At 38.4% G+C, this 26336-nt stretch overlaps 2 protein-coding genes across 8 annotated transcripts in view; both read left to right on the forward strand.

Annotated features, from left to right (window-relative positions):
- The window catches only part of vps13c (vacuolar protein sorting 13 homolog C), a 64343-nt gene extending 63222 nt beyond the window's left edge, over nt 1-1121 (forward strand). For 4 of the 7 annotated variants that reach the window (XM_067442325.1, XM_067442335.1, XM_067442351.1 and 1 more), the window contains one exon: nt 394-1121. In XM_067442325.1, the coding sequence (XP_067298426.1) occupies nt 394-492 (99 nt within the window). In that variant the 3' untranslated portion in view covers nt 493-1121. The remainder of the gene's footprint in view (nt 1-393) is intronic. The other 3 variants (XM_067442367.1, XM_067442361.1, XM_067442373.1) reach the window with 1 other exon arrangement.
- A 1466-nt stretch (nt 1122-2587) lies between these two features.
- The window catches only part of rorab (RAR-related orphan receptor A, paralog b), a 62312-nt gene continuing 38563 nt past the window's right edge, over nt 2588-26336 (forward strand). The window contains exon 1 of the mRNA XM_067442382.1: nt 2588-3083. Coding sequence (XP_067298483.1) covers nt 2927-3083 — 157 coding nt within the window. The 5' untranslated portion in view covers nt 2588-2926. The remainder of the gene's footprint in view (nt 3084-26336) is intronic.

Raw genomic sequence — 26336 nt, forward strand, 5'->3', positions numbered from 1 at the left:
GTTCGCTTTTAAAGGGATAGCTCACCTAAAAATGAAAATTCTGTCATTTAGTCACTCATTTAAAAAGGTTGGTAACCAGACAGTTGGCGGCACCCATTGACTTCCATAGTAGGAAGAAAAATGCTACGGGAGTCAATGGGTGCCATCATCTGTCTGGTGAACTAAAATGACAAGCACATTTTCAATGCCCAGTGCTGAATATGGCACTGGGCATTTTATATTAGCATGCTATTTCATAGATTTTAAGTTGTGATCAACAGTTAATCTAGTTAAACCAGTTTTATCTCTTTTAGGCTCACAGAGCAAAAGTTCATAGCTATTAAAATGACTGCATTTCATTTTCTGTCAAGATCAAACTGTGGCCTCTGACATATTTTGCTTCACACTCCACAGAGACTGCGAGAAGGAATCGACAATGCCCAGTTTGCACGCAAGCAATATCAGATGGCAAGACAGAAATCTCAGCGCTTCATCAAAATGGGCAACAGTTAAACCATGTAAACGGGTGCCCACGTGTCCTTAGATTATTATCCTGCCTATAGCATTCAAAGCATCAATTATGTTTATGGTTTGGTTATTTGGCAAATATATTAGTTCCACTCACTTAAGTTTTAAATGTATTTCTGAAATGTTGCAATTAGCACTAGACTTTTTTTTTAAATGTTTCACTGAATCGAAGCACTTGCCTTTATTATTTTTATTTTTTTGGGTTCTTGAAAACAAATATGGTAAAAGCGATTATTCTGTTGGCACTTTGTATTAAAAAAAATCACTGCACTATACAACTGTCATGTGCAATGTTTGGCTCACTTGGTCACAAATACTGTTAAAAAAGAAGACAAAAAGCTGGCATAATGCGTACCCTCGTTTTCTTTACTAGATCATCCTTTCACAGGCGTTACATAAATGTACTCAACAATGATGCATAAAATTGCTCTTCACTTCTTAAAAATTATAACCTCGCAATGTTTTATTTTCTTTTTTATTGTTTTACGGAAAACACAATGCCTTTTTGTCTCTAGCACTGCACTTGGAGACATGGTGTACTGTGACTGAAGTGAAAATGGTGTGTCTGTGTCACTGTTGTTCCACAACTCATTAAAATGGCAGACCACACCTGTGATTTGAGGTGGAGACTGTGCTATAAGCTTATAGCGCTACCGCTCATGGTTACATGTTTGTTTTGGGAGTAACCATGACATGATTAAAGGGGTGCGTTCATGGCAAGGAAATACTGCACTGTATTCCACAGTTTTCCCACAACGATGCAGTGAATGTCGTGTCAAATCACCTGGCAATGGATCCTCTCCATGTTGCTAAGTAACTCGGCTTCCTGGATGTGGGTGCATGTAAACCCTGTTGGCCTGGTGTGGGCAGGAAAGGAGAGGATGGTTCTCCCATGCCCTCTGCGGTGGGTCTTTCCATGTCCTCCTATTTCCTATGCATCAGTAGACCAGACATACGCCCACAGGTCAATGCTACTGTGTAGACAGCTGTAACAGCTAAATACACCGAAAATTTCATAAATCTCAACTAATCCAACCCAAACATTAATGTCATGCTTTACATAAGAATTTCCTGATCTCATTCACCACTCTAATGAAAAGCACTTTTCAGAAACATCTGTGATCACATCCTCTTGTAAGTCAACACAGCACAATAAAACTATTTGATCTAGGATAAGTCTTAGACTGAGCTCTATTGTGAAAACTATGCCACTGTATAGGCTATACATGAAAACTCAGTTATTTCATTATTTTTATCCATAAACTTTTTAACTAATAGCCTGTTCTCTACACAATGTAGGGATGTTTTTCATGATTAAAAAATTGTAATTAGCTGTTTATGCTGAGAGGGCAATGGGGTCTGTAAAGGTTTAAATTCTCATTTGTATACAAAAAAAGAAAAAGTTCAGTTTAAGAAGCTTGAAAAGACGGTCAATTGCTGACACCAAATACGTTTTAGGCTTGACATAAATCTGTTGTTTGTTTGTCTTTCTTGTATTCAACTACTAGCCTATATTAAATAGTTGTTGCACGCAACTTGAAGTCCACGCATTGCGCGCCTCGACGCTTGCAGACTCACTGCGTTTAGCGGAAGTACGTCAGCAGCAGCATGTTCGCTCGAGTCATCACGTCAAGCATGCCGTTTGTGTGTGTGAGAGAGAAAGGGAAAGATGCTAAGACCGTCAACATTTGAATAACAGAGTAAATACCTATATTTAGCCTACTAATAACCTCTATTTTGGGACAACGTACTTTAAGTTTCGACGTAATTATTATTATAAATAAAGTTTGGCGACGTGCCTTTCCCACTCACTTGTCGGACTGAGCTGATATAACGTTAGTCAAATATTATTAACGCGCGTGAGACATGGATGAACATATTAACTTGTCTTATTTGGGAACGAACATCGTTCTGTTGAGTCGGCTATTTTAATAAACCGGTTTAACCGGTTCACAAAACCATGCAGTCTAAGCGAATCGTTTTAAAATGAATTTAATAAAATTTAAAATAGGTAGTTTTTATCATTTGTTTAGTTATTTTAAAGATTATTTTAATTTTTACTTTTTCAAAATTATTGTAGGCTATTTTTGTAGCCTGAATGCAAATTATATTTATATTATAAGCTGAATCGTGGCTGCAATCTGAATTTGGTCGCAATAAACATTCGTGTTTTTTAAAACTTAATATATGCCACATATGTCTTTACTGGAATGTTTTAGAGAGCATGTCAGTATGTTTGGCGTGACCGTCTCTCGCGCTCAACAGCGCTGTCTGTGGACAGAAGAGCCACACCCGCTCCCATGAACACAGATCTGTCACACGCTCAAGTGCAATCCGAACCAAAAAACGATGTAAAACGATTCCGAATTGTTCTACAAAGCGATCCCATTGTAAAAGTAACTGAAACCCGCAGACGAACATGGAGTCTCCTCCGCCAGAGTCCGTCACGGTGCCGCGCAAGACCGCTTCTGAAGCGGGCGCTTCGGTGGAGGACAGCCCGGTGAAACTGGACAGCAAGGCTGAAACCGACAAACCAGCTCCAGTTCGGCGGCAGAGTTGCTCAAGTACCAACAGGGGTAAGCTTGAAGAACAGAGCTTGCTTGTGGATTGTTTTCCATTTTATTCAAGTTCACGAAGATCAATTTTGAGTTGTAACTTCAGCCCTTTCGTGTGACGTGTTTCACATTAGCTCTGAATTCACAATGAATTAAACAGATTAAATATGTTATTTTACACATGGAGGCCTGGTAGTAGTCTAGCTAGCACATGCACGCTTTGTGCAAATTAATGTGATGATACACGTTTAATTGTAAGCGAGCCCAAACAGTCCTGGTCACTGACTACCTGTCATTTCTGATCTATTACTCGCATGCTGTTTACTAGTTAATCAAGCACTGTTGTCATTTTTCAGGACTGTCTCCGCTTTTAATCCTGTTCTCACTGTGTATAGTCGATGCAGTGTGGCCAACGTGTCCATATGTTTCAATAAACACTTGAATGCAACGTCTATTCTATTAAATGTTTTAGGTCACTGCAGAGACGAGACGTAGGCTATTTGCATAGCAAACTGGTGATTTCATAGTGTGTAAATATAAGCATAAAGCCATTTTTTACATGGGACTGCCACACCCCTTTTGTATGTCTCTGATTTGGGGATAACGTTACAAGTCAAAGAAATGTCGGTTAATGTGTCATTCGATAGTTGAATCAGTTTAGTCGGAGCAGATTTCAGGTCTGCTTGGCTTTGGCAGTCATGTCTGTATCTGTGCTTTAAAACATGGTTGAGCTTCCTACACATGTAGCATTTTCGGGTGCCAAATGCTACTGTGTAGCCTTCAAATGCTGTCTAAATAGGCAGCTTGTTTGGTATTGAGACGCCGCCCGTGTGTCTGGCAGGCTGTGCGCGTGTGTGTGTGTGTGTGGAGAGAGCTGTTATGTAACAGGTTAAGTCACACACAGAAGGAGAGGATATGAAGGGATATTTTCACGTCTTTAACTGCTTGTATTAACAAATGTGGTTTCATCTCTGACTACTGCGGTATTCTTTAAATGTATATGGCAGCATTATTTTTCCTTTGTGTTGACACGATTGCCGCGTTTTCTCTTCGCGGATACACGCAAACGGTCTCACTGGCTTGCCCGGTTACGTAACTAACGGAGGCAGGTACGCTTCTGGATCCGGCCGCTCGAGTTTCATTTGGGCTCACAAAAAGGGTCTGACACTTCGAGTTTCATTTGGACTCACAAAAAGGGTCTGACACTTCTAACCCGCTAACCTATATTCTCAAAGGCTCCTTCTTGTTTAAGATCACTTTCTCTGAAATTTGGCCAAATGATTTGCCCAGTGTTGAAGAATTTCACGGTGGGCGTGTGGAAAACAATCCGTTTTACACTGGGTGAGGGTTAAGTCATAGCATATGGTTAAGGATACAAAATTGTTACACATTAAGTTTCTGGATGGTCAACTTAATGAGTCACTGTAATCCCTTCGATGGCCCTCTGTCCACTTCACAGTCAATTCATGAACAAGTTCACTGGCATTGATCAATATGTGAATTAACCCTTACGAAACGAAAATATATTTACCAATATATTATTTTGAAATATATTATAATATATTGTAAATACATGGAATAATATATTGATGGTATAATTCAATATATTATATATTCCTGTAACATATTGCAAAATATTCAAATGATTGCCGCTTTCATATATTGTAATTTATTGGAGAATATAAATATTAAATCCCATATATGTGAATATATTGTCTAATTTATTACATGATATTTTCCAATATACTGCAATATATTTTTGTTTCGTTAGGGAAATGTTTGCGTTTTTTATTTTTAGTATCAAACATTATGAAAAGGAATATTTTTTGTAAATGCATTTTGTCGTCTTATTATGAATGATTCATCCATACGTTTAATTTAAGATTTCTTTCATTTTAATCAAAATGTCATAACTTAGAGTGAAACAGACTTCCCTCAGGGGATGTGTAGTAGCTACTGGACTTCTCCAATCAATTTGTCCACATAAACCCCATCTCTTTGTTACAGTTATCTCCAAGCTAATATTCAGATCTGCATCCATCCAATTAAACAACTGAAGGATAAAAGTCCCCACCCTACATTTTTTTCTTTCCATTAACGTAATAACTTTCACTCAGCCATATGCCACAGTTTACTGAAGAAAATATTTGTTGGCTCATGACTTTAAAATTATTCCGTACCCTCATACCCAAGCCCAAACAATGGAAAGGCATACTCGCCCTTGTGTTTTTTCAAAATACATTCTTCAAAATACCTAATTTTGTATTTATTATTTTTGGGTGAACTATCCCTTTAAGGAGTTCTTCAGCCCCAGCAGCTGAGACTCTTCCTCTCAGCAGTCTGTCTAAAAGCTCCATGTTTTATACAGTGCAGGGACTACTACCCAAGCTGGTGTTACATAATTCTTGTTTCCTCAAGTTCTTCACCCCAGTGGAGTTGGTGGGCCTCAGGGTGGACAAGTGGCTACACACTAGCACTCAACTAAAATTGTGCAAGGACATCGCTGAGCATCTTCTGTCCTCTTGAGGCTGTTGTGTAGTGGGGCACAAGATTGTGTCTGACTCAGTGCTCAAATGCAATAAATAAACGAGGAGAATAGCTGTATTACATGTTAAAGCAATGGACTTTAGCTGAAGGAGAATGATGCGTCAGCTCATAATGATTCTACTTGAGTAGAAGCGGCCATTCTGTGTAATGTTAAGGTGTGTTCACACACCTGGCATGTAGGAATTACCAAAATGATGTGACTGTCTTGTTCATGTGTTCATGTCCTCATTGAAGTCATAATTACAAGTTATTCTGAATTTTTGAGCGCTCCAACTTGTACCACCATGACTTTACAATGTCATGCGGAAACACTCAAAAGCGCATGCAGCTGCTTTAGCAGTAAAATGTAGTGAAGCAGTTATGTCATAATATTTCTATGTAATTCTTATAACTGACACTTGGTAACATTTTAATTATCCCAAAATACACACAGTACAGTTTAATGTTGCTGGCACAATAATGATTTAATGATATTTGCATAACTGTTAATTGTTGTATTGTAGTTTTATCTGTTACCGTAATTACTCTAATTTTAACAAGACATAGCTGCTTTCACAAAGTAAGGGAGCTATGACATGGTGGTGGCAGTAGTAGTAGTAGCAATAATAATAATAATAACAATAATAATTTCATCTCAGTTTTATGTGACTTAAACCAGTCAATAAAATGATTGCAGATACACACTACACTCTAGGTCTGGGAGGCTCTCCAACGTAATTACTCTAATTACACAGATTAATTTTGACATTCATAGTTTTGCCATAGAAGATGAACAGCTCAGAGTAGGATGTCCCAGGTTGTCATTAATAACGATAATTACAACATTTTGTGAACGCAGCCTTAGTTCCATCATCTATTGCCATGTCAATGTTTTGTCATTTATTTTTCAAGTAAATGTAATATAAAATAAGCATTATTTTCATCCATTTTAGACCTCCTTACTCTAGGTGTTGATCAGACATTTGCTATTAAAAGGCTTTGTTTTAAAAGGTATTGATAACATAAATATAGGAGTAAATGAGGAAAAACTGTCTTGGGAATGGGATGTGTGAGTTGTCCAGTGGCATGAAATGAATATGTAAGAAACCAACGGGGCATGGTGCCTTCAACACCAGTGGGGGAATAAGGGAAGTTTCCAGAGTCCATGCAACTGGTGTTTTAGAATTGGCTTTAACAAAGTCTTGTCTGGAATTGAACATACACTAGGAAACATGCTCGCACAGAGCGAGAAAACATCCTAGCCTGTCTTTTTGTACAGCAATAGAGTGTTATTGCAGTGGTGACAGTAGTAATTGGCTATAGGTGCACCCCATCTGATGCTGCCAGGTTAGAAGCTTCCAAATGATCTACTCACTCTGGGCTAATTGGCTTTTGATTCTGGGCCTCACTGCAACCTGAGAATTGCTGTGGATTTAGACGATTCAGAAGCACAGGACATTGAAGTGATTGGGGTTGTTGAGGAGCTGCCGATATGAAGGCGAGCTCTGGAATAGATACAAATCATTAACTTCTCTTTTAGGTAGAGGAGAAATGCATTGTCCATCTGTTGGAATATTTGATTACATGATACACTCCGATGTTTGGAATCTCACTTTACACTCATTTACTAAAGTCAGTAGGTCCAGGAAATTGTCCATTTGTCATGTAACGCTTCCATTTCTTCCTATTTAGTATTTTGTTAGAAATGCCAAATACAAAATGAAACCTTTGCGGATGTACCCGTTTATCAAAATCAAATATCTCCATGACTTGCTTTGTAAACTACTTATAATAAGTCAGAGAGATGATGAACATGTGGTTAAAGTCTGGCCAACACTAAGAAATTAAAAATGCCCAATTTTAACAAAATAAGGAATGCTATTTCTCTTTAGATTAGAAAATAATAAACCAAAATGTAATATTTTTAATATTTTGATATTGTAATAATTTCAGATTCTTTCAAAATAATGTAGAGACAATTTTAAGACAGCATACTTTAAATATTTGTTGTAATGGCTCTTTTTCTGAATGAAGGCCAGTACCACTGACACCAATGTCTGAAACATTAATGACATTACATTACAGTATAAATTAAATCTACCCAATCTTGTAATGTAGTGTGTGGGTGCCTTAAGAAGACATTCACAGGATTTTTGTTGTTGTTGTTGTTGTTGTCGTCGTCACTTTTTCACTTTCTTGCATTTCTGGCTCAGGCTGAGTTTATCTGTATACGCGGCACTGTACTCTGTGTACTCCCCGCCGGGTTGTAACCGTGGATCGGGTACCGTTGCTTGTCCTCTGCAGCATGTACCAGAGATCTACTAGATTGTTTACATTAAAGCCTCTCCACCTCACAGGTTCCCCATAATTCATTCTGCTATATTGTGTAATAGGTTGTTTTGATTACTAGGTCAACGTTTGTGCTCCATAGGAGTTGAGCTAATTGGTTAGTGGAGTAGACTAGCTCAGGGGCGTTCAAAGTGGGGTCCTGCTTTCTAAAGACCATCTGAAGTCAAAAACCATGAAATTAATTGCAATTATTTTATTCTGTTGACAGGCCACATTTTTTTTAACAGAATTCAAAATATTCCTTTTTAGGTTTATACATCTAACTTTACTGTAATAGTATGCAGAAAAAAATAAAATAATGTATGCCCTAGTGAAAAAAAAGAATGAATACAAAGAATGCAGTTTTTGAGTTTTCTTCACCCATTAGTAAATAATGGTCTTGGTCTTGCTTGCATGCCGAATGAGCTGCCCAGAGGTATTGTAAATATCACTGCTGAGTGAACTGTTTTTGAAAGTTTCTTTCTTTACAGGAATCTTTTGTTGGGTGTCTATTTCATCATCACTTTGATGATGATGTTCACAACATTCTTGTGACCAGAAGCTTTGAGTTTATATGAATCATCTAATCTGTTTTTAATTTGATAAATTGTCAGTATAAGCACACTGACCTTCCAAGAGATGATGTTTGTGCTGAATCCTTTTTTCCATTGCGCTGAGTTCCAGTCTAAACAGTGTGATAATCTCTTTATCATTTGTCAGAGTGTCATGTCAAGGAGCCTGGACAAACATCCTCCTTTGTCTTATGCAGCTGGAGTAGGTCTGCATGATATGTCGAAATTATCAAAACATGTATATATTGAGATATGGCTTACAAACTGAATGATTTTAGTACTTTAATTTTTCAGTTGAGGCAGACAGCAGAGAATAGACTGGACACATGATTGTTACAAACATGTGGCATGCCTAATGTTATTAGGTGGAATAAGCAGTACGTACTGCCACACGCGTACATGAAGTTGTGTCTCGTAATCCCGATTTCAGTTGTCTTCCACAGCTTGTATGGTGAATACACAAAATTATGTCAAAATTCCCATCTTGCCGAGTTGGTTGTATAGTACATTGAGAGAACATCTGTTTTTCCATAAAGCTATTTTTCCCCCTTGTAATCAGTGTTGTAATTGCATAAATCTCATAGTGCTTTATAGAGTAGCAGAATTTTTTCAAGTAAATGCAGTCTGTTATGTCAATATATTGGATCTGTGCAGCTTTTATTGTGACTAATAAATCTGCTTCCATCTGTGTGCTTAATGTTAATCAAACAACAAAAGACAAAGAGAACGGAGTAACTTTTGTAGCTTGCAGCTTTATGAATGAACTACTCGTTTAAAAATCTTCCTAGTCTAGAGACATTTATGACGACATCCGCTTCAAACATTACAATGATCATTTTAACTTTTGTTAATGCTACAAGAAGTAAATCCACTTCCTAAGCGAATTACTCTTGACAGTGAGGCCATAGAAATATACAGAGCTACCGCAAAAACTGAAGTTCAAAGTAAAATATATATTTTTCATTTGATTATTTAATTTATGTTGTTAAATAAACCTGTACGCCTACCTAAAAACCCCTGGTTTACACTTACGTTAAAATTACTCTTACTTTTTATGTAGCTAATGCTATAGTAAAACACTGCTCTTCACTTTCAGAAGTTGTAGGGATTCCTCTCACAAAAAGAACACACACACAGAGTCTCTCTCACACACATTCCTGGATGGATGCATGATTCGTGGCATTGGCAGAAAGTTACACTTTTGTTGAATGATGTCAGAGCAGCTGGCAGACAAACATAATCTCAAACAGCACATTGTTAATTCAACATGGAGAAGTGAGTGAATTAAACATAGGTGGGTGCACTCTGCTTATTACGCACACAGAAAAGTGCAGTAGCACACAAACATTTTCTAAATATTAAAAATCAAAGGATTCCTGGAGAAGCATTCAGTCTTTTTTGTTTGCAATTTCCGCCATGTAAATATGCCCAAAACACACCCATGACTCATTAAGAGACTAAACCTTTTTCGACCATGTGCCTGCAGCACCGACCGTGTTTTCTGTCGTTAAATTAGCAAAAATGGATTCGGACACGCCCAAAGTGCACCTGTGCCATGCGCTCAGATCATTAAAATAGGGCCCTCAGGATGTGTTGGGTTTTACTTTAATGTGACCTGTGTTACTTTAATGGACTTTACAGATGCTTTGTCTAAAGTGACAAACATTGCACATATTTTATCAGTTCATGCATTCCCAGGGAATTGAACCCATGACCCTGGTGTTGCAAGTGCCATTATCTACTGTATGAGCTAAAGGAATACTGGAATGCATCAAGACATATGTAAAGAAGGTTTGAGAAATCAATGTTAAGTGGTCTCTTATTTTTTTCCAGAGCTGTAGCTTAGTGCTTAATTTTTAAATATTGTACAGTAATTACTGTAAAGCAGGCCTTTTCGGGTTACAGAATTCAGCCTGTTTGAAAATCAAGACTATCCATAATTTTGATGATGTACATTTTTACCAGAGAAGTCATTGTTCTATAAAATATAGTGGCAGTTGATCTTTTTAATGTGACTTCTGTTTTGTTTATTGTAGCAGTTATCTCATTTGTAGTATATTATTCCATTATTAAAAAAAAATGCTGTCTCGACCCACTAAAGGTTTTTTCCGTTTGCCACTTTTGTTGATAAATAGCCCTGCTGCCCAGTATACTATGCTTCTTTTTTTTTATATATAAAATGAAACAATATATGAAACAACAAGTATATGAACATTTTTTTATATGCAACATAATCTAGCATACCACTGTGTGAAACATTTAAGTCACATTGTTTCATGTTTAGTCAGTGAGATCATCCAGTTATCCTTTCATACTTTACTTGATCCTTTAAAAATTTGTACATACAGGCCTACTAAACATTATTTATAATTTTATATAAAATCTGTTGGGTATGAATAGGTCATTTTGCCGTTATGTTTGGCCTCTGCCAGGTAAGAGTAAACATCTCATTTATTAAAGGGATCCCATGGTGTTGAGACTTGTATGGCTTAATATAACATAAATGATGTCTCTTACTGAATTATGTGGTAGAAAACCCATGAAAGATCTACGTTATTTAAAAAATCGATTTTATATTTGGACCATGGGCGGCGCCATTTTGTTTGCGTTCTAGGTTGATGACGTAGAGTGGTTGAACTCCTCAATCAGCTGGCGTTACCCGTAGCTATTTTTACCACAACGCAACTCGAAAATTGTTTCAGAGTTAAACAAAACAAATGAATTGCTTTGTAATTGTACTTAAAACACATTCAAACATACATGTGCACACAAACTCACCTACACAAGTCACAAACAGATCGGCGGGCGCGCACACACACACCTCTGACAGACTGCTCTGTCTCAATCGCATGCATCATCACCAAAACATCCTGCCTCTCTTCCTCACGTTACTTTATCCCATCGTCCTACCTAGATATTTCCCTCTGCTGGTCACATTAGGCATTATAGTTAATCTACTATCAACAGTCTATCTAGGGAACAGGATGTGTTGAACAGGATATCAACACGAATAGATTGAGGGTTATGTATGCGCGCACGCAGTGCGTGTGTGTGTGTGTGTTCGCGCCGATCTGTTGGGGTGTGTGTGTGTTCGCGCCGATCTGTTGGGGGATGTGTGTGTGTGTGTGTGTGTTCGCGCCGATCTGTTGGGGTGTGTGTGAGTCTGTGTGAGAGAGAGAGTTTGTGTGCACATGTATGTTTGAGTGCGTGAAGTCGGACAGCTGTTTGTAAATCGGCTTACACTCGTTATTGCAGTGGAACGTGAGACTGAATGACTGCACTCGAACATGTCCACTATGGTGTCGGACAACACTACAAATGTCCGTCCCTTCAAATAATGCCCTATTTAAGGGTATAGGGTCGATTTCAGATTCAGCCCCTGTCGTGGAGACTGAGCAGCCCAACATCTCGATTGAGACAGAGCCTGTCGTGTGCGCGCCCGCCGATCTGTTTGTGACTTGTGTAGGTGAGTTTGTGTGCACATGTATGTTTGAGTGTGTTTTAAGTATAATTACAAAGGAATTCATTGGTTTTGTTTAACTCTGAAACAATTTTCGAGTTGCGTTGTGGTAAAAATAGCTACGGGTAATGCCAGCTGATTGAGGAGTTCAACCACTCTACGTCATCAACCTAGAACGCAAACAAAATGGCGCCGCCCATGGTCCAAATATAAAATCGATTTTTAAAATAACGTTGATCTTTCATGGGTTTTCTACTACATAATTCAGTAAGAGACATCATTTATGTTATATTAAGCCATACAAGTCTCAACACCATGGGATCCCTTTAAGCTACTGGAATGAGGCCAGGCTATTCGTCTTCTGTGACAGTTTTCCCACTGGTTAAGGCAGGTGGTTCAGCTACCCTGACACAGCACATCTGCAACTGAGCTGGTATGTGAGGCATTGTAGCGGTGGTACAGTACAGTGAGAGAACATCTGTTTTTTCATATTTTTTCCCCTTGTGATCAGTGTTATAATTTACTGTTATAACTTGAAGGACTTTGTAATTAGACCTTTTAAACCAGAGCACTTATATTGATATACTGAAAGGCCAATGTCAGGCAGAAGTATTTAGTGAACCTGTAATGTAATTTCATAGATCTCATAGTGCTTTATACAGTAGCAGATCCAAAGTTACAGTATTTTAACCATCCTCTGGGTTGTTACCACAGACCTTCTTGTTGAAGTTGTACTGTAACTAGAGTGACCATAGAGAAGTACTAGTTCAGTTTTTGTATTCTGTTCTTGTTTTGTCGTTGCCCTGAAAACAGACACAGTTTATTGCACACTATAGCTTATGTAGCCCCGCTCCTTTTCAGCGCTGCGCTCGTTGTTGTCTTCCGGTTTGTATTTCCACAGCATGAAAGTTAGATCTTATCGATTTATGAATGAGCTGCTCGTTTTAAAATCCTACAAAAAGTAAATCCACTTCACCAGCTAATTACTCTTGACAGTGAGATAATAGAAATACGCAGTGAAAAAACTGAAATACGCTAATGAAAAAACTGAAGTGCAAAGACAAAATTCTGAAGATGGCTGTGCGCTTGTTCCTTTGGCGCACAAGTTCAGTCTCAGTGGAAACCTGTAAATAGCATATTTAGTTTAGGGTATGAGTTTACTGCTAAATATAGACAAATTTAGTAAAACAACTAATTAAATAATGTTTAGTTTAAAGTTTTAGTTAACCCAAAAATTGTAATTCTGACATTAATTTCTCACCCTCATGTTCTAAACCCGTACGACTTTTTAATCTTCGGAACACAAATTAAAATCTTTTTGATCAAATCTGAGAGCGTTCTGTCACTCCATTTGACAGCCACGCAACTACCACTTTGACGCTTCAAAAAGTTCATAAAGAGATTTGTAAAACTAAAGAGGTTTAGAAGGGATAGAAAGATCTTCATTTCTGTTTTTTTTTTGTCTTTTTGTTTTAACGATGATTGAAAGTCTTATGGGTTTGCAACAACATGAATTTTCATTTTTAGTCAGTTTTTGTGCTCAAGAAACATATTATCAATTATCAGTGTTATTATCAATGTTGAAATCAAAAAGTTTTGCAGCATTATATTTTTGTGGAAACTGTGAAATGTGCTGTAATTCTGGGGTTTCTTTGATGATTAGAAAATCAATTCAAAAGTTCAGCATTTTTTAGAAGAATATATATATTTTTTTAAATATAGAAAAAAAACTTTTTCAAAACAATGTAAAAGTTTTTGTCATTTCATATAATGCATCCTTGCTGAATAAAAGTATTAATTTCCAGTGTGACAGCTAGTCCTGGTGCCCCTTGTATCACATACATTCAGTTAGTAATGTATTTCTTTGTGTTTGTCTCATGTCCACACATAGCCAGCAGCCATATCACCCTGTAGCCCAAGCCCACTGAAGCTAAGCAGAGCTGAGCCTGGTCAGTACCTGGACGGGAGACCAACTGGGAAAACCAGGTAGCTGCTGGTAGAGGTGGTAGTGAGGCCAGCAGGGGGTGCTCACCATGTGGTGAGTGTGGGTCCTAACGCCCCAGTATAATGATAGGGACACTATACTGTCAAAAAGCACCGTCCTTTGGATGAGACGTTAAACCGAGGTCCCGACTCTCTGTGGTTGTTAAAAATCTCAGTATGTCCTTCTGAAAAAGAGTAGGGGTGTAACCCTGGAAACCTGGCCTGCCCATTGGCCTCTGTCCATCATGGCCTCCTAATCATCCCCGTCTCCTGATTGGCTTAATCACTAGGTCTCCTCTCCACCACATCAGCTGGTGTGCGGTGAGCGTTCTGGCCCAAAATGGCTGCCGTCGCATCATCCAGGTGGATGCTGCACATTGGTGGTGGTTGAGGAGATTTCCCCCTTCAATGTAAAGCGCTTTGAAAACCCAGAAAAAGCGCTTTATAAATGTAACTAATTATTAATTATTGTTATTATTTTCAGTCACTGTTTTACTTCTTTCTCTCGTTCTCTTTCTCTCTGCTCTTACACCAACACTTAGAAAATGCGAGTGAAATAGAGTGGTACATCTGTGTACATTCGCCTACATAGGGAAAGTTTTAGGCGTGATGTTTTAGGCTAGCCACATCCAAACAGGGCAAACCAGTTGTCCCAACCAGCGCATCAATACAACTAGGCGTTATATGTGCGAATCTCTCATTTCTCTCATCAGGCAACTTTTGCATCGTCAGTTCGTCACGCTTCTTATTTATCTTTGAATGAGTAGTGTGAGCATGCCAAGAGATAACATCTCAAATGGGTTTGTGCTGATGAACGATCTTTGGTGATTTTGAGATTGTGAGGGATAACGGCACTGTTGGAAGCAGACAGACATGACCGTGGCCCAGGGAAATCTGCATCCAGGGTAAGACCGATGTGGAATTCTAAAAAGATGACGTCAATAAAGCCATTACATTTTTCCATTAAACTCATCCTCCATCCTGTTAAACACATGCAGCCACTAGGACCAATATAAACACACATGCGTTCACCTTCACCAACTTTTATTTTATTTTAAATACACCTCTTTCAAGTGTGATTGAGCAGAACGGCTCTTAAAGATGCTTCATCATCATGTCTGTCACTCCTCTGTGTCTACTTGAATTGTAATGTTATGGCTGGCGGTGTGTGTGTGTGTGTGTGTGTGTGTGTGTGTGTGTGTGTGTGTGTGTGTGTGTGTGTGTGTGTGTGTGTGAGAGATGGAGAGTGAGTGAGTGAGTGATTTGGTGACTCAGATGCATTAGCTGCTCTGTTACACCACTTTCCTTCAGTGGAGGAAATGGCACTCTGATTATTTACATGGTATCTCACTTTAAAGCATCACAGTGCCACTGGTGGGTGCTACTAAAAATATACACGTTAGTATGCGTTGATTTTTTTTTTTTTTTAAACTAGCAAACGTCAGGAATTAAAATGCATTCTGACAGTTACCTTTTCTGAGATTAAATGTTTCATTTAATCCAGACTATCAAGTGAAAACATGAGTGCTGGTCGCCTGGAGAGGAGATGCTAGTGGAATTGTTGTTAGTGGAAACCTGGCAGTGGCTGAAATGAGTAATTTGACAGATGCAGCATCCGGATGGGAGGGAGGAGAGAGCCGAGCCGTGGGCTTATGTAAGATGAAGCTAATCCTTAGTGATTGGGATTATATAAAGTCTACATTCAAAGTGTATTTTATTCTCTCTCTCTCTCTCTCTCTCTCTCTCTCTCTCTCTCTCTCTCTCTCTCTCTCTCTCTCTCTCTCTCTCTCTCTGTCTCTCACAGCCTCTCCTTCTGTGCTCTTTTTTTTATATAACTTGGATAGAAATACATTATTGAAAAGACATTCTTAATAAGGAAGAATACAATAGGGACTATAAATGCTGATAAACAATAAATGCTGTTATTTTCCCCTTTTTATTTTGCCTGTTTAATACTGCTCAATAGTCTGACTCTGTGGATTTGAGATTGAGTTGAGATTATTTGATTACATGCATTATTTTTATGTGCCATGGGGGGGTGGTAGTCTTCATAAAGCTGACATCATGACCCTTTTCTCATGCTGTGAAATGTGATCAAATCTTGTAGCGCCATTGAGAGGGTGATTCATAAACACAACATATTACATAAGAATCTATACTGGCGTCTGCCCACTATGCATCTGTATATCAGCATCTGGTTTTATGAAAAGATTATTGACAGAACAGCAACTGCTCCTAGTTTTAGCATAAACACATTGGTTGGCAAAAGTCTGAGATTATGCTGAAAATATGGGATTTCAAAATTGATTTAAAACTGGAAATAAAAAGGACGTTTGAATATTTTAAACATTTGTAATGAAACATTATGACATAATGAAGAATACATATTTCTTATTCGACACTAATGTCGTTTAATAATTAAGTAAATTTGTGACCATTATCATGTGAACTCCTTCATTCATATTTTCTTGCCTCCATTGAAGCTCAAGATTCTTTTGGATTATTTTCAAATCACGCTGGATAACAACATTGAGTGCTGCTTTATGTGTACAGGTGCTGGTTGTATAAATAGAATGTCAGCAAAAAGTTGATTTATTTCCCTAATTCCATTCAAAAAGTGAAACTTGTATATTATATTTATTTGTTTCACACAGACTGCCTAACAAGTTATAATTGATGACTAACAATTTATAATTGATTATAACTGACAACTAAGGAAAATCCCAAATTCAGTATCTTAGAAAATTAGAATATTACTTAAACCAATACAAAGAAAGGATTTTTAGAAATCTTGGCCAACTGAACATGAAAAGTATGAGCATGTACAGCACTCAATACTTAGTTAGGCCTGAATTACTGCTGTGATGCGGCGTTGCATGGAGTCGATCAGTCTGTGGAAGCATGAAGTGCTCTAAAACTTCCTGGTATATGGCTGCATTTACCTTGAACCTCAGAAAACACAGTGGACCAACACCAGCAGATTACATAGCACCCCTAACCATCACTGACTGTGGAAAATTTATACTGGACCTCAAGCAACGTGGATTGTGTGCCCCTCCTCTCTTCCTCCAGACTCTGGGACTCTGATTTCCAAAGGAAATGCACAATTTTATTTCATCAGAAGAAACAACTTCTCAGAAGTCCTTTTTGTCTTTAGCCCAGGTGTTTTGTGAATCTCCCCACTTTTTTGAATGGGTTTTGTTTCACAATCCTCTCCAGGATGTGGTTACCCTTATTGCTTGTCCACTTTTTTTACCATATCTTTTCATTCATCTTTCACCTCTATATTTATGTTCTTTGGGAACAGTTCTGTGAATAGCCAGCCTCTTTTGCACCTTGTGCAAGATGTCAATGGTCGTCTTTTGGACAACTGTCAAGTCAGCAATCTTCCCCATCATATGTAGTATACAAAACTAGACTGAGAGGTCTGGGCCTTTGCAGGTGTTTTGAGTGAATTAGCTGATTAGAGTGTGGCACCAGGTGTCTTCAATATTGGACCTTTTCACAATATTCAAATTTTCTGAGATACTGAATTTGGGATTTTCCTAAGTTGTTAATTATAATTATCAAAATGAAAAGAAATAAACATTTGAAATAAATCAGTCTATGTGTAATGAATGAATGTAATATACAAGTTTCACTTTCTGAATGGAATTAGATAAATAAATCAAGTTTTTGAAGATATTCATGACGTGTGTGTGTGTGTGTGTGTGTGTGTGTGTGTGTGTGTGTGTGTGTGTGTGTGAGTGAGACAACGTCCTCACTGTAAATTAATTATAAATGTTTGCTAGATTATGTTCACGACATGTCTACTTATGTACGTTTTTTTCAGAAATATAATAAAATAATGGTTTGTATTTCAAAATATATCTAGGCTATGGCATGTCGTTATGTGTCTGTAGTGAGTTGTCTCATGTGATTTAAGTTCCACGCTTCAGAATTTCTGTTAAAGCTACACTGTGTGATATTTTCCCCCATCTAGGGGTGTAAAGGTATATGAGAATCCAGTGAATATTAGTTTCTGTTCCACTCAATTCCGATTTTGTTTTAACTGATACAGTGGCCGATTTAGTCCAAGATTGACATGGCTTCAAGTTCGACATCGTTCATGACTGCCATCACGTGTTAAAACGTGAAAAGCGAAGCTTGAATTTACAGGTATGTCCCTCTTTGTCTAATGTACTTTCAAGATGGAGGGGCAACATGGCGACCAGCATTCGAACCCCTCACCCGTATGTATTTTCAATGGCATATTATAAACTTACGAAAATACTTTACTACTTGAAAGAAGTAAACATGAGCACATATATTTTTGAAAGACCTAAGTGTTTTTAGCTAAGAATAAACTAAAAAAGTTACACAATGTGGGTTACACAGTGTTAAGGGAACATGGAGAGCATTGATGCTCCCTGGTTTTCATGGTGCATGGTACTTTTTAGGGAGCGAACGTTTCAGTGACATGGAAGGAATCTGCATTTGAGGCAACCCTTAAAATGGCCGACTGCCTAATCAGCACCCTGACTACTGAACTAGGGAGCTGATTGAGACATGGACTTGTTTTTTTTGTGTTTTTTTTTCAGTTACCGGTTTTCTTTGTTCTAGTTTCCCGCCAGTCATTACTTACTATTTACATTAATTCAGTCATCACACCTGTTCGAGTCATCATCATCATCATTATGTATTTAAGTTCCTCTTTGTTCTCAATTGAGTTGTGCATTATTGTTGTTCCCACATGCTGTTACGTTGACATTTGCCTGCTAATCATCTGTGCCTAGTTGCATAAAGCCCATTGCACATTGTTATCAGTTGTAAATGTATAATTAATGTTTCAAGTTTTTAATACTCTAATCAACATGGGTATGGACAAAGTATGCATGCTTTATGCAAATTTGTGTTTATTTTTAGTGAAACCATACTCAACATAGCATGAAGACTAGACATATAAAAGGTCATAGATGTTTTTCAAAGAACTTGTTCATGTTTCTGAAAGGGTTATTTCAGCATATGGCTTTGTATCAGTAGAAACCCAGAAGTATATTCGAATGATCATGAACATTCGCTCGGCTTACATTATATTGAACAAACACGTTCAGTTTTTAATTGTAGTGTCTGTTCTCTAACTGATCTAAATGATTATATGAAAATGAACAGAACGGTAGGGACGTTGCCAAGGTGGGAAAGTGATCCAGTAGTGGTGGCTTTGGGAGTGGCGTTGTAGGGCAGTGAAGCAAGTGCATTCTGGAAGTTAATGTCTTTGATCCACATGAGACAAAAATACATTTTGTCTTTTCACAGTCCAGAAGGCACTAAATTAAAAAAAATAATTTCACGTTTCTACTAGGGGTCTGCACGAATATTCGAATAGTCAAATATTCTAACTGTAATTAACATTCAAAAACTAAAAATAGTATTTGAATTTTACTGCGTTGATTTGCTGGCTGTAAATGCAGTGAATCCATGAGAAATCCCTCTTAATGTGGGTGGCACTGTGGAGTAGGTTAATAAGTTAAGTGTATTTGATCACAATCGTCTGCCTCGCGATGTTTGAATTACTTAGATGAAAATTGAAAATGATGTTACAAAATGGAGTTACTTTTGATGAAATCAATTACTGAAACTGAGTTATCATAATATCACCACCACAAACAAAAATCACATGAACTTCAAACACCAGTGGAATGAGCGATCACTGCATTCAAGAGAACAGGTAAGGGCATCTGTACCCTGAGTGAGAGTACGATAACTTATGATAGCAAAATGATCTCGAGACAAATGCTTCCTTTAAAGTTCTTTGAGGGTTTATGAACAGAAAACACAGTGCTTCACTCAAACTTCACTTAAATGTTATCTTTGTCTCCACAAAGCCTGTCAGTGGCGCATTTTCTCACCCGAGAATGTCATACTCCAATAATATTGTAGTTTCTCTCAACATGAAAATGTGAAACAATACAAGCACGACAGCCATATATGACGTGTGTGTGTGTGTGTGTGTGTGTGTGTGTGTGTGTACGTTCTGCACGATAACTGTGCTCTTTATAAGTGTTTCTTACCGCTTGCGCTGCTTAAGCTTATAATGCTTTTGTTCTTTAGGCATTTTTTTTAAACACTGTTTAATATTTTAAAAACCTTAAGAAATAACAAGCGTGTTGTGTAAATTGTCTAATCATAAGCTTGTTGAGAAAAAAAGAAAAAGAAACGTCTCTCTCATTTTCTCAAAATACCTAATTTAAATAAACGAATATTCGATTTTTATGAGCTCAAATATTCGAATACAATATTTTGGGAAAATGCCCATCCCTAGTTTCTACTACATTAATGACTCAGTTTAAATACAAAGCTTAATGCTAAATCACTGAAGTTAACCATTTAAGCCTAAGCTTAAAAATTCAGAATAAGCAGTGGTTTCTCTCATTTTAAGAAAATAAATAAAGGGAGTTTTTACATAGCAGTTTAGTTTAGAACAGGGCACAGTTCGTATGAAAGATTGGTAATGATTATGAGAGCTGTCATGCGGACCTGGGAGCGAGGAGGTTGTAACGAGAAGGTATATAGTGCGGCCCCTTTAAGAGATGTGCGTTCCCTATTGAACTGCCGGTATTTTGTGCGCGCACCGAACTGTCCTGCGATTCACGTGACCAGTGTGAGAAACGTGGACTTGGGAGCGCTCTTGTTTAGAAAATTAACTTGCATATTCGTTTTAGCCAATTTTAATGTATTTAGTTCAATAAAACGCATGTACGCATGTAGTAAAACGCACCTACTGTAAGTGGTAATGGTGTTAATGATTTACCTCAGACATGAGCGAGAGTGAGCTTGCAGTGTATTTGTGCATCGTGCTCAGCAGAGGTGGACAAAGTACACAACTCTATTACTTGAGTAAAAGTACTACTGGTTGAGTAATTAGTAAGTATTACTTCGTTACAAGTGAAAGTTCTAAAAACTGATTTTTACTAGAGTAAAAGTACAAAAGTGTTTGTTTTTAAAAGTACTTAACTATCAAAAGTAAATGTAATTTTTTAATCTCAATGCATTAATTTATTATTGTTGAATTGTTCATGGTCGGGTAAGCCAGTCAGTGATGCTCGACCTTAAACTAATTTCAATAAAAGTAACGAAGCTCTTTACAAAGCTGCTGTCACTTTAAGTCTGAATGCACTGATACACATCTGATATTCTATACTTTTTACTCTTCTCTTTCTCTCAGATGTGTACATTGTTTAACATTTTATGAGACATGCATCAATTTTATGCCAACTAATCTATAATCTTTTCCTAAAACTGAAACATACTTTGTATGTATGGCCATGGGTGCACACACTGTGCTGAGGAACCGTATTCATCTATTTTGCTATAAACTGATCAGTGTTAAAAATTTTGGGGGAAACTTCACATGAGCCTACACAGGATTACTGAAAGGCTGTCTGCAAAAAAAACTAAACTTTTAACGTCACCCACAAAAATCACCCATTGACTTGAAAGCTGCTACAGAAATTACTTTTGACTTTGAGGACCTTGATAGAAATGTAGTGGAGTAAAAAGGGCTGTGCAATATATCGAAATATCGCAAATGTACATATCGCAATATTCATATCGCATCCAAGCAATTGCTAGCAATCTAGCACTCGGAAAGCGTTCCACCCATAGGGGCGGCCATTGCTAACCAAGCCATCACCTGCTGTTAGCATCCCATTGACTCCCATTCATTTTTGAGTCACTTTGACAGTGAATAACTTTACAGTCCCTGACAAAAGTCTTGTCACTTATCTATTTTCTAGAAATACCTGATATTAACCTGACTTTTAATTAATTCATTGGTGTTAGAAATAGCTCATATGAAAAGCTAAAACCCTCCAAAATGATGTTTAATGCACTGAAATAAATCATTTTCACAGAAAAAATATTTATAATTTAATCAAGACAGAAAGGTCAAATTTTGGCAAGACAAAAGTTTTGTTGCCTATACAGAAATTGAACAAATTTACAGCAAATACAAAAATATGTCAGCAAATTAAGTTGTGGTGCTGTGAGATCCAAATTTAATATCTTGTATGACTTCCATGGGCTTGAAGGACTCCTTCCATGCGGTTTGGCATGGATTCATACAATTTATTGATGAAGTCATCAGGAATGGCTAAGAAAGCAGTTTTGCATGCCTCCCAGAGTTCATCAATATTCTTTGGTTTCGTCTTCCATGCGTCCTCTTTCATCCTACCCCACATATGCTCAATGATGTTCATGTCTGGTGACTGGGCTGGCCTATCCTGGAGCATCTTGATCTTCTTCGCCTTGAGGAACTTTGATGTGGAGATGGAAGTATGCGATGGAGCACCGTCCTGCTGCGGAATTTGGCCTCTTTTATGGTTGGGAATAAGAGGTAGCTAATATTTCTTGTTATTTTAGACTATTAATGTTGCCTTCCACCCTGCAGATCTCTCGCACACCCCCATACTGGATGTAACCCCAGACCATGATTTTTCCGCCACCAAACTTCACTGTTTTCTGGGTGAATCTCGGATCCATTCGGACACCAGTAGGTCTCCTGCAATATTTGCGGCGACTGTGGTGTAATTCAACAGAAGATTCATCTGAAAAATCCACCTTCTGCCACTTTTCCAGCGTCCATCCTTTTAGCAGGCTGTGGGCCTTGGCAAATGCCACACGTTTTTCAATTGTCTTTTGTTTAGTGCTGGCTTCTGGGCACTGATTCGACCATGGAGGTCATTTCGAGGCAGAATCCTACAAACTGTTCTTGTTGACACAGGGACTTCAGGTGACCAGGTCTCGTGGAGCTCTGCTGCAGTGGAAAATGGGCTGGCCTTGGATTTTCGAGCCAACAAACGGTCCTCTTGAGTAGTTGTCTTGCGGGGTCTGCCTGACCTGGGCTTGTCAAAAACGTCTCCAATCTCTTCAAATCTTTTTTTTATCCTCTGTACTTGACGCTGAGACACATTGAAGGTGTCTGCCACATCAGCAGTGGATCTGGTCTTCAGCCTCTTGATAATCAAAACTTTAGTCTCAGGGTGAATCTTAGGCATGTTTGCAGAGGTCTAGTTGCAGTTGATGTGAAGGTCTAGTGTACTGGGGTTCTTTTTATACACACCTGAGACCTAATTGATCCATTATTAGTCACAGGTGAAGCTCCTATGACAATGTGACAACACTTATGTCTTTGCAAAAATTGACTCAATGGGCTTTACCAAGCTGTGAATATTAGAATACTTTTTGAAAGTTTAGTTTTTCACTGGTGGGATTAAAATTAGCCATTTCTTGTAAAAAAAAATCTTGATTAGAAATATATTTCAGCGGCACTTTAGGTCAATTTGTACACAAGCGACAAGACTTTTGTCAGGGACTGTATATCTGAGGCGTTTAAAGACTCCATTTGTCCATTGTTTATTTATAAAAAAACACGACAATGCATAAAAGGCTCCATTACCTTGTATCTTACACTATCGCCCCGTAGAAGCTGTTTTTGTAAAAATAGGCTAGCGATTGCGTCATAACCAACGCGACTCTGTCGCACAGTTGAAAAATTACCGTATAGACCTGAGGAGACGCTCGCAGGCAGTCTTTTACTGTCTATGAGGCCGTCGGGGGGACGTGGAGACATAAAGTCTGATAAAGTCAAGGGAGAAGAATGGGGAGAAGCCCATAGTGAGCCAAAAACAACGGGAGAAAACCATTTAAACAACGTGATTCAGATTTCACTTTCCACAACTATTAGAAGACCTACAACTGTCAGACAGGTTGCTTACGTCACATCGACGTCGTCAAGCTCAGTCTGAGCCTGCGCAGTTCGCTCAGCCATCAGGAAGTGAGTGCCTCTGATTGGCCTCATTTTTCCGCCGTTGAAGTCAATGGGATAGCTCTGTCCATTTCTTTTACTGTCTATGATCGCAACGGCTCGCAATATCTGAATGATTTTAATAGGCTACATCAACATTGTGAAAAGTGTATGTTTTAGGTCACACATTGGGCAGAGAATAGACTGGGGACATTACTGTTACTTATGTGACTTGCTTGACGTTAAAAAGAGTTATTAAACGCAATAATTTGCAAAAAAACAATAATTTGCAGTCTCACGCTAATTCACACACACCAAAACGTAAACAATTTGTGACCCAAATTTTTTCTACAACACAGCGGGTCACTTTCAGAAGTTGTAGCAATGCTTTCTTTATCCAGATAGAATGTGAAACGCAAATGGGTTCATTCTCAGTTTTTTACACACTAATTGCAATATCGTATCGCATATCGAATATTGCATTATTTAACAAGATATCTCATATTGCATTTTTCTTAAATATTGCATAGCCGTAAAGTACGATATTTGTCTTTCAATGTAGTGAAGTTAAAGGGGGGGTGAAGCACACAGTTTCAGTCATCTTGAGTACGTAGAGTAGTATTGCATCCTTCATATCTCCGAAAAGTCTTTAGTTTTATTATATTTATAAAAGAAAGATCTTTCCGGAAAAAAACGAGCACCTGGAGGCGTATCGTGTGGGCAGAGCTAAAGAATGACGAGCGCGCAGCTACTGCACGAGAGATTGCTGAAAGCTGTCATCCTCAAGCGTGGAAAAGAAAACGTTACTCTAATAAACCATGGCTATCAATCAGATTCAACTAATACAGATATGATCCAGAATCAGATCCGCAGGATGAAATAAATTGAACCGGAGAAACAGCAGCAGCAGGACGTCCTTCTGTGAGGTGTATGACCTTTACTGTATTAGGCCTGCCAACATTTGTGTGGGTTTACTCTCAGTTTATGATGACATGATTTGGTTTATGGACTATTGTATGCAACTAAACCTTAGCAGTAGCAAGCAAAACGGTTTTGCACGTCAGATGCGTTTAGCATCTGTAAAAAGTAGACACTTTTTGAGCGTCCCCTAGCCTAGCTTTATGTTTGGGTGGTTTTAAAATAAACAAACTGACAAATTAGTCAGCTAAACAAATGTATTTAAACACACACCATACATCGCATGTTCCATTGATAAATTAACTAACGTATACACGATCGTGTTGTTTACTGATGTTTACTCACGCGACGATAGCCAACAACACGGACATTTGAAGCAGTTTTACTCACCGCCTGCTTCCAAAGCAGGACTGTGAACCTTTATCGCTGGGACCGCTCCGTCAAAAGCACACTTCTTGTTGATTTGGTGAAGTCCTGACAGCAGAGACCGTGGAGATCCACTATTGCGACACGACCGATGCGTGATGTGACTCTTCTCGTCATTTCTGCGTTTAAATCGGTTCAAATGCATCGCTGCCTTCCTGGAATGCTGTGTGGGCACGTTAAAGTCGTTTGATGTCACCCATAGGAATAAAGTGTAGTGCGGCGCGACATAAGTATTGCACGGACGAGTGAATCTGCACCTTGAGAGCAGTGTTTATGGGCGTGCATTTGCTCTTTCGCCTCAGTCACGCGTCCGTGCACCGTTCCGGGAGAAGAGCCCGTATGGCCCATACAAGGACCTTCCGCTCTGCCGACGTCAAGCGGACCCATACTCGAAAAAAACTCTCCGAAACTTGTGAGGAACCGGAAGGAGTATTTTTGACACAGAAATACTCCATCAAACGTCCAACTTAGTGTTTGAAACTTTGTCTATGTTTAGGATAGGAATCCAAGTCTTTAAAGGGGGGGTGAAACACTCAGTTTCAGTCAATCTCATGTCAATCTTGAGTACCTATAGAGTAGTATTGCATCCTTCATATAGTTTTAGTTTTATTATATTTATAAAAGAAATATGGGCTGTACTGAGTCTTTCCGGAAAAAAACCGAGCTTGTGGGCGGAGCTAAAGAATGACAAGCACGCAAAGCGGTGACGTCCTCAAGTGTGGAGAAACTCATGGCTATCGAGCTCAGCTAATACAGATAATGATCCAGAATCATTCAGAGGCTGAAATAAATTGAACAGGGAAACGGCAACAGCAGGACGTCTGTCTCTGTGGTATGTACTGTATTTAGTGGCCTGTCAACATTTGTGTGTGTTTACTCGCAGTTTATGAGGACATGATTCGGTTAATGGACTATTGTATGCAACTAAACCTTCGCTGTAGCAAGCAAAACGGTTTTGCACGTCAGACTAGTCTACATAGAACAACAAAAGAGTCCGTTAGCCCGTTATTTGAATGACGAAGCACGCAATGGTGTCGTTTACTGATGTTTACTCACGCGACGTGCCAACAGCATAGCAGTTGAAGCAGTTTTACTCACCGGCTGCTTCCAAAGCAGGACCGAACCTTTATCGCTGGGACCGCTCCGTCAAAAACACACTTCTTTGGTATGATTTGGTAAAGTCCTGACAGCAGTGAACGGTGGAGATACACTTTTGCGATGTTGCGATTTTTAACACAAAAAATACTCCATCAAACGTCCAACATTAGTTTTTGAAA

Source organism: Pseudorasbora parva, chromosome 1 (assembly GCF_024679245.1).
Source record: "Pseudorasbora parva isolate DD20220531a chromosome 1, ASM2467924v1, whole genome shotgun sequence".
Classification (NCBI taxonomy): Eukaryota; Metazoa; Chordata; class Actinopteri; order Cypriniformes; family Gobionidae; genus Pseudorasbora; species Pseudorasbora parva.